The sequence below is a fragment of the Prunus avium genome, chromosome 4 (assembly GCF_965620075.1).
Source record: "Prunus avium chromosome 4, drPruAviu1.hap1.1, whole genome shotgun sequence".
NCBI lineage: Eukaryota > Viridiplantae > Streptophyta > Magnoliopsida > Rosales > Rosaceae > Prunus > Prunus avium.
The window spans coordinates 15,285,811-15,295,197 of record NC_142287.1 but is presented as its reverse complement, the minus strand read 5'-3'; the positions used below and the strand labels follow the sequence as shown (position 1 = coordinate 15,295,197).

Below are 9,387 nucleotides of genomic sequence, written 5' to 3'. Positions count from 1 at the left end.
CGAGGACATTTTGATTTTTTCGAATCACGAATCTTTCGGAACATATCCATGTACATATCGTATAAATATCGACAATATCGACGATAATATCGGAAAATATCGATGTCGATAATTTCGCTCACACTTCATCAATATTTTTGTCAAAATATCGGTGTAATATCGCTAAAATATCGAAAATATCAATGTAAAGGAAAAAGAAAAACAAAAAGGGTGCGGGGGGTGGGGGGGGGAAGGGAGAAAAAAAACACAAAGGGGATTTGAACCCCTCCCATTTACTCCTCCAACACCTTAACAACCATATCACTTATGTTTTTGTGATAATATGCTAAAATATTTATATTTATATGAGTGGCATGTTAACAATTACATGCAAAACTATTTTGGGGATTTATCATTTGATGACTACTCTTCACAATACTCTTACTCTACACATAGAGATAATGAAGATAGTGAAAAATTTGAACCTCATAGGAACTCTATATGGTACTAAGTTACTCATGTATCTTACCATGCAATGTATATATAAAGTGTAAAATATTGTAGTAAATCATTATATATAAATGATTATGGTGTGTTTAATCTTTTTTCATTAATTACTACATATTTTCTACACTCACAGTGTTTGCCAGCTCGCTGTATAATCAACTTTTCTACACTCACAGTGATAAACTAATAGATAATTGACTAAATAAACATTCTCCAAAGTTTCAATAAAAATTTCCAAGTTTTTCTTACAATTTCCGTGGTTTTTATTCAATTTTTATCGATATCGATAATATCCCGATATTTCCATCCAAATTTCCGTGTTTTTGGACTACCGATATTTCCGATATCATCGATATTTTAGACCCAAGCAATCAAAATAAAACCAATTTCATAGAATCCCATAGAGATTAAGAAAATGACCATCAAGACTACCTATTGGAGGTTGACAGTGGAGTAGAGCTTCAAGGTTTCAAGCAGCTGCAACCTTACGTTATTCAAAAGATATACCTAGAAGATGGGGTCGATGGGGGGTTTCCCGATTCAAAACAGAGAGATGGGGACAATTCAGAATAGAGAGCGCTAGAGAGAGAGAGCTGTGCGAGAGGGATACAACTGCACGAGAGAGAGAGAGAGAGAGAGAGAGAGAGAGAGAGCTGAGCTACAACTACAATGGTCATAAAGACCCATAGTAAGCCACCAAATATCAATTAATAACTGCTACAAAAACCATAATAAAATCATAATAAACTAGAAATACAATAGCACTAAAATGCCAATACAACATCACTAAATTAGCAATACACCAGCAAAAAAACATCAACACGACATCAATAGCAACAACAAAACAACAGCAGTGCAAGCATCAATCCACAAAGAACAAACCCATTCACTGTTTCAAACAAGGAATCATCATAATAAGATAATTTCAGAGAAACCCCACAACCAATTTCAGTGAAACCCCTAAACCCATTTTAGAGAAACCCCTAAACCCTAAATCAATTTCGAACAAACCCCTAAACCAATTTCATAGAAACCCATAAACCCTAAACCAACTTCAAAGAAACCCCTAAACTGTAAGAAAATGACGATGAACAGTACCTGTTGGAGGTGAACGATGGAGTTGAGCTTCGATGAACAGATTCCACTGGGAGAGGAAGAGAGAAGAGAGAGAGAGAGAGAGCTGAGCGACGAGAGAGTGAAGAGAAAGTGAGAGCAAGGATTGAAATATCGGCCGATACACCGATATATCTGCCGATATATCGGTATTTTCAACTGTCGACACCGATATTGGGGGGTAAGGCCATATCTTCCCCTATATCGACGATATATCCCCGATAAGTGCGATATCCCCGATATTTTGCCGATATCCCCGATATTTCCCGATATTTCCCGATATCCATAACAGAATCCAAAAAAAATTTAGAAGTTTTGAAGGCAATTGAAGCAAATTGAAACCCAAAAATAGCTCATCCTTGCCCAGAACCCTATATTTATTAATATGAAGAATCTATGCACAGTCCACTGCCCACATACCTCCAATCCATCTGAAGAGGACATAACGATCAATTTTGGATATATGAGCATAGGAACTAGACCTAGTACTAACTCAAATGAATCTTATGATGGATACAGTTATGTCATGTCTGATTATAGTGTAACTAGTTATGGAGCTCAAGATGATGAAACAGATTATGGACCTACTAGTTGGGTTAATCCTAACTATCCCATATATGGGAGGACAGTAGGGAGCTCAAAAGAGGCCTATGTGCACCATGTTCAAACATGGCTTACAAACTGCTCGGGTTACATGACTTGGTATGACTATTATATGAATCTAGATACTTGTTCCTCATTGTTTGAACCCCATAGGAGCTCTTCATATTTGTAGATGGACACTTATCTAAATTGTAATCCAATGTTTAAGCAAACTATGGATTTATGCATGGTTTATTCATTCTAATTAACATTTTATTTTCAAACTTTTCATTAACGCGCATTACATACCACTTATATTTCATCATATGTTTATCTTATTATTAGTAAATTTTGAGTTTTATTTGTTCAATACATTCATTGATAATATACATAACATCTATGAAAGTTTTACACTAAAATTATGTGTTTAAATGCCTATATTTATCATTTTTGTTGATTTTTTCCCGATACCTAAAACGATAACGATATATCCCCCGAAATATCCGTAAATTGGAGGCCCGATATTATCTGCACGGCCGATATTTTAATCCTTGAGTGAGAGATGGAGCCAAGAGAGAGCTGAGAGAGAACTTCAGCAAAAGTGGTGTGTGCAATAAGTGGACAATAAATATATATTTATAGGTGATAGTTCCAAAAATTTTGGGGAGAGGTGGTATTTTCAGTTAAAATTATAAAAAGGGTGGCATTTAGAGCTATTTCCCAGAACATTATCCATCAATATTATCATATATATTACCAGTTATGACGTTATATTTTAGAATTCTCAAATTATAGAATTAATGATAGTAGTAATTGGCAGACATGGACTTAGCCAAGTTGGCTAGAGTGGATGTGCTCCCCACTTTGCACCTGAGTTCGAATCCCCCTTCTCGTAGATTAAAGTAGAATATCGATTTTATAAAAAAATAAAAATAAAAAGTAGTAATTGTAGTAAACTCCATCAATCATACTATAATTCACAACCCAAAAAAATATGATGGGGAATAGTGGTGCAAATATAACTTGCATAGAGTAAAAAATACCTGTTAAACTAGAAGCTAGAAATAGTGGTCCAATCGCACCAGTCTCTGTGACCCCCAAATTGCTTGAGATCAATAAATATGGAAGCCCAAGTTGAGCAGCAAGCACCTGAGTCTCTCTCTCTCTCTCTCTCTCTCCTTGTTTATGTTCTGAAAGTAATTCATCCTCAGTAACTCGGTTCAGAGTGTGTCCTCCTGGCTTTGTCAGTTTGCCTTTCTTCATGAAGTACTTATCTTAACCCCCAAGTCTTAAAAAGGAATCCTATGAACCGAGGAGCTTCCAGATTTTTTTTTATTGCCGAATGACTTTCCAGATTTTGCCAGTAGGAAAAGTTTTACTACATCACCAATTAAGAAATTATTAAATTTAAAGTCGTTGAAAAAGCAAAAAATTAAATTTAAAGCCAACAGAAAGAATGCAGACATGTAAACCGCTAAGCAAAAATTTGTTTCTTGTTTGGAAGTTGGAAACAAAACAGGTTGAGTCACTTAGCTTTTCCAATCATGTAAACCGCTAAGCAAAACTTCGACACCATTAATTCTTCAGATCGTCTGAAGTTCAAAATCCCAAGGCAGAGCAGTCCAACATGACCAACATGATGTCCCCGTTGCTTGGATTCACAGTATGATATGTCATTAATAAGTTGGTCGAAAACTATGCTCTCAATTGTGATCAAGGTCAGTCGAAAACTATTTTAATTTACATAAATTGTAGTGATTTGAAAAGGAAAACATAAATTGTATGGACCCAAAAGCCACAAAAAGAAAACAAAAAACTAGGATCGCATATCTAATTCTGCCCATGGCATCCCAAACTTGCACCACCAAATTCTTCGAACCAGAATTAGGCCATTCATTGCAACACAATGAACCGCTGCAAAAGACCCACTTAACTCCTGGTTTCGTGCTTGACAGGCAGCTGAAATTGCATCTAGCCATGCCAATGGATTTAGCTTCTGCAAATGAAAGGATTCTCTCATATAGAGAGCATATATCATATCAGGAAGCAGCACTATCTAATCATCTTCATTTTCTCTTTTACATTCTTGATCTTCAAATAAGTCTTCGGGTGGGTCATAGATGATCATATCAGGAAATAGCTCCAAGAAGTCATCTTTTACCTTCTCCCTCAATTCTGGGTATGGAAGAAGCCCCTTCAATATTACTCTAAAAGGCAGTGAGATTGGGGGATCAGGAGATTGTCTCATTTCATCATATATCTCCATTGCCTCCAAGGGCAATCCATTATCTAGAAAAGCCCTGATAATATCCCCAAAAGTATGCTGATCAAACAGCACTTCCTCTCTCTTCAGGTCTCCCCAAACCTGCTTTGCTTCATCCACCTTTTTGTTTCTTCCAAGCATCATAAGCATGTCCCTGTAAAAGAACATGTCTGGTCGATACCAAATTTCTTTACGCACCACATCATATATCTGAAAAACATAATGTGTTAGTAAAAGCAAGCAAGCTCATTCAATGAAATTTTAATCTAAAGAGATTGTACTCAGAACTATTATATGTCCAAGGTCCAATATTGGATTAAAGCTAAGGGATGCTACAAGAGGCAAGGTGCCGGTGGCCATGGGATGTCCTCAATCCCTGTGACCCATCCATATGAGTAGGCTCGGCAAAACCCTTGGATAGCTTCTTTGATGTCTTGATAAAGAGAAATATGACCGTGGTCCGAACATATATACAAATAATTTATCTTTTCATACTTCGTACTATTAGATAGTGCCACAAATCTCATGATAGGTTCCCAAAGATGACCCACCACACCCAAAAAGAGTTTAATTGCTGAATAATTTACAATAACTATGTGACTTATAGATCTTGCCCATGTCACAACCGACTGTAAGTTCCTACGATTAGAATATTTACCATTTTCTTAATTGTCTTGTAAAAACAAACTAATGGCAACAAGAAATATTTTTTAAAAACAACAAAAACGAAAAGTATGGTGATTATAAAGGTAATAGAAAGTCTGGCAATGAAGGTGGTTCAACCATTTCTCAGGTTTCTATTTCAGGTTTCACAGATAAAGATATCCCTCTACAGACTAGAACCTTTCCTTCTTCATCAACTTACTGCTTTCTTCTTCCATTCCCTCTGTTTTCTAAGATTTATGTGTCTTTGTCAGCATTCACATGGAAATTATAACAACAAAATATTAGATCACGAACATCCAGGTCACATGTACACAATTAGAAGCGCACTTGACATGAAATGATGGCTCCAGATTCACACATCCAATTTAACTAATATGCTTTTATGGTGCCAAGGTTCACAAAGACGAAAATGGTGACTCCAAATTTGGGATAAAAAGAAAAACAATTTTTCATAAAGAAAGGAAGCAGGACACCTTAAAAAGATGGAAGAAGATACACTCATATAATAGTAGAGTCCAAACCAATCTTAAAAAAGACCTCAAGGACTTTACTTCTCTTGTCTAAAAATAAGAACAGAAACTTTCTTCCTGAGATACTGAGGGGAAAGTAACAACTAAAAAAGACTTCATAATAGCAGCTAGATTGTAGTAATAAGACAGAAACTCGGGACACTTAAGTCAAAGAAGATGAATTTTTTTTTTTATAGAGAAACACAAGGAAGATGATATTAAATAAACTCCAATTGACTAAATTTGAAAGAATAATGAAACAAAAATATTTTACTCTGAGCAGCTGCCCACAAAAATATTACCACTTTCACAGGTAAACCAAGTCTTCCAAATCTCTTTCAAAGGAAAGAAAGCATTCCTAAAACCTAACAAATCATCATAATAAGATCGCAATGACCCATCAATCGTATTGTCCCCTTTGCACAGAACAGGATCAAGTACAAGAATGAAAAAGGTATCAACTAGCTAGATTCCCAATCATTCAAATTTATCAAAAACACTGGATTCCAAGAAGAATATCTCCACTTACCCGAGATAATAGATAGTAGACATGATTAATCACAGACGCACAATGAAAATAAGAAAGAAATCCTCACACCCTTCTCCAAACAATAGAAAACTAACAACTGATTAATTTAACATTTCCATCCTCTATTTATCATATAGGAAATTTAGACGAAAAAATAAAAAAGAAAACAAACCTTCATGGAGAGAAAGACCTGGTCTTGTCTCTGGAACTCGGCGAGAACAGCTACAAGATCAGACTTGAGCAAGCGGGACACGTTTGAGCGTATGAACTGGTCGAGGCGGAGAGGATGGGAGCGGAGCCTCTTGAGCTCCTTAGCCGCGATAAGACCCTCCTTCCCCATCTCTTTCCTGCGCCTCCATATGGAGAGGCTAGTGCTTGACGCCTTCGACCCCCAAGAAAAATAACGTTCCTGGAAAGAGCAGTCTCCTTGTTGGCATTGAGGGAAAGTGTTTCGAAGCAACAAACATACTGAGAAATTGAGAGAGGAGGGTGAGGGTGCAGGGGTTCTAGATGACGTTCTTCGTACAAGATTGTGAGCTAGGCGTAACATTAGATTCCAGTTGAAACGTTAAGGGAGGCGGGGGACACAATCAAAATCAAATAGAGCTCAATGCACACTCTTCCTGCTCTCCTCATAAGTCATCGCTCTGGCAAGCCAAACTACACAAGTCAAACCACACACGATACAGCGGCTGGAAGCAAATGTCACTCAAACCCAAAGGAAGGGCAACGTAGGTGATGCACACAAGCAACACTCGTGCCTACCTGCTGCTTCGCTGGGGAAATTAGTCAAACACCTGGTGACTGTCACTAAATAAATAAACAAGTTTGGAAACCCAACCAAAACTGCTTTATGAAGATCTTGTTATGGAAAGAGACCAACACATTCCTATAAATTGGCTCAATACAGCTTGAGCTCCTATCAAGCTTGACTTTCTTTTTAGCCAAAACCAAGTTCAAGCTCAATAAAGTACAAAGAAGCCAAGCTTGAGCACTGTGAAGATAGCATTCTGAAGGCAAATTTTCCAGTTCCAGGTAAACTAAATTGTTCGTCTAAGACTACCGTAATCGCACAAATGCCAAGTGACTGTCACTAAATAAATAAACAAGTTTGGGAAACCCAACAAAAACTGCCTTAAGGAGAAAATAGTAATGGAGAAAATGAAACGTTTACCAACCTTTCGAAGATAGGAAAAGTGGGCCACTCTTGAAGACCTGCTAGATCATCTCATGTGTTAGAAATCATGAGTAATCACGACCCACCAAGCACTAAGTGAAACTAGTTCAAAAATTAAGCAGCAAAGGAATGGAACGGAACATCCCAAATATTATCAGGTCACATTAATAATTAAGAAACTGTGATTATGATGAACTGGCAGTTAAGAACACATTCGAATGATCAAGAATGAATAAAACAGCGAATGCTTCATCGATTCCCTGAAATTTTAGGCAAGTTGAGGTTTTGTTCAAATAAAGGAAACAGCATTGCAGTTACATTCCCTTAAAAAAAATAAAAACATTACAAATCCGTGTCAACATTACTTGAACATACTCAGCCTAATGCAACTTCAATCATTTCAACAAGTGAAGTTGGTACAGATAAGTAGGGGAACCATGCTTTGAATTTCTATTACCTTTCATTTTCCTTTTTACACTTCCCTCAGCAATCAGAACCGAAAAGGGAAACAAATCAATAAAGTTAACAAATTTCATAACATTTCGGACATTACACCATCTGGGATTTAAACGGAACCAACATCAAGAAACTTAGCATTCCCTTTAGTCCCACAGAAGCCAACCAAATTAAATTTTTAACAATAGAAAACAAAACAAAACAAAAATTCCACAACTTTGCATCCAGTTCAACTCGTTTTCCCAATAACCAAGCAAACCAGAGGAGCAAAAACCGTACCGTATTAGAACCTCCAGGTCTTGGGCGCTCAAAAGCAGCTAAAGAGGCCGACATTTTGGCCGACGAGCATCGAAATCGCAGTCAGCAACAGCCAACATTTCAGCGACGCGAATCGTCGGAGCCGCCCATTTAACAGACTCGGCGGAGACGGAGCAGATCGGCGAGCGAGCTGAGATTTCAGCAGCACGATCTGAAAACCCAGCACAAAGGGGAGAGGGAGAGAGAGAAAAAGAGAGGGGCTTCAAGAAGAAGAATGGGTTTTCTAGGGTTTTGGATTTGAAGAGTTGGGTGGAGAGTTAAAAGAAGCAACAACCAGAATTACTGGTGTGTCTGGTTATGGATGTCAAAGAAGAATGTGAAGGAAGCAAAGCAAGCAAAAAAGGTGAGCTTTAAATCTCTATATTTGTTGGAATTGCTTTGCTTTTCTGTTTTTTGTGTTTTTTGAAGTTTTAATTTTTAATCAATTAGATTAGGTAGTAGAGTACAGCAGTGGCTTTAGCAGTATTTATTTTTTATAGGTAATGAATAATGAGAGAATGTGTTTGCTTTTCACCTACTTGAAGTTGAAGAAGGAGAGGGGAGGAGAGGAGGGGGAGGGGGAGGGTGTGGTCGTGTGCAGTCAAGATCAAGTCCCCAGTGGAGAATTTGGACCAATGGGAACAGTCCAAGCTGCCAAGCTGGCAATGGGAGAGGATCTAGAGGCCCCCTAATAATCTGAATTCTGAAGAGTTGCGTTACTTTCACTTGTTCACGGGCCCTGTCTGTGTAAAGAGATTTGAAATGTACATCCACCGGTTGATAGCTCTACACTCGTGGCAGTTGTGAGACTGATTTATTTGTTTTTTGTTCAACAACAGCAGACTAGTTTATTTGTTCTTTGGTCAACATCTGAAGACTAGTTTCTTTTTTTTTTTTCTTTTTTTTTTTTTGAAACAATACAGATTCCCTTGAAAAATATGGCACAAATTCAGGATACAACAGTAAGGACACAGCCTCAAAAGGAAGTTCTTGCAACACAACGACTAAAACAACATAGCCAACTAAGCACAAGTATTACAAGGTAGTTAGAAAACAAATATACAACTTGAAACCTACCTAACAAGGAATTACAAATGAGGAGGACCCAAATCCCTGCAACAACCAATGCTTTAAGAAGATTAAGACAGAGAACAATCTCTCTAACTTCATGGGACAGGAAATACCCCAAGAGTGGAGGACGCATAACCGCTCAACTTCCACCAGGACATTCCAAAGAATATCACAGCATCTCCTAATCCCCACTTGACCCCAAGCATAATAAAAGTAGATCCACTAAAATCAGTTGTGA

At 37.5% G+C, this 9,387-nt stretch overlaps 1 protein-coding gene across 5 annotated transcripts; it reads right to left on the bottom strand.

The window, feature by feature from the left end:
- Window positions 1-3,865: 3,865 nt before the first annotated feature.
- LOC110756307 (Pentatricopeptide repeat (PPR) superfamily protein) lies at window positions 3,866-8,647 on the bottom strand. Of its 5 annotated transcripts, none has more exons than XM_021957717.2 (4): window positions 8,061-8,647; window positions 7,327-7,363; window positions 6,321-6,924; window positions 3,866-4,654 (listed from the first exon to the last, which is right to left on the bottom strand). In XM_021957717.2, the coding sequence occupies exons 3-4, from the start codon at window positions 6,696-6,698 to the stop codon at window positions 4,238-4,240; spliced, it is 795 nt and encodes a 264-aa protein (XP_021813409.1). In that variant the 5' UTR covers window positions 6,699-6,924; window positions 7,327-7,363; window positions 8,061-8,647; the 3' UTR covers window positions 3,866-4,237. The 5 variants fall into 5 exon arrangements, with proteins under 5 accessions (XP_021813409.1, XP_021813411.1, XP_021813410.1 ...); XM_021957719.2 differs by having other exon boundaries at window positions 6,321-6,808; XM_021957718.2 differs by having other exon boundaries at window positions 6,321-6,795.
- Window positions 8,648-9,387: the final 740 nt, after the last annotated feature.

Excerpts from the sequence above, each read along its gene's own strand:
- LOC110756307 (XM_021957717.2), bottom strand. The coding sequence starts at position 6,698 with ATGTTACGCCTAGCTCACAATCTTGTACGAAGAACGTCATCTAGAACC. Across the intron at positions 4,655-6,320 it reads AGGTCTTTCTCTCCATGAAG|ATATATGATGTGGTGCGTAA; the intron begins GTTTGTTTTCTT and ends TATGTTTTTCAG.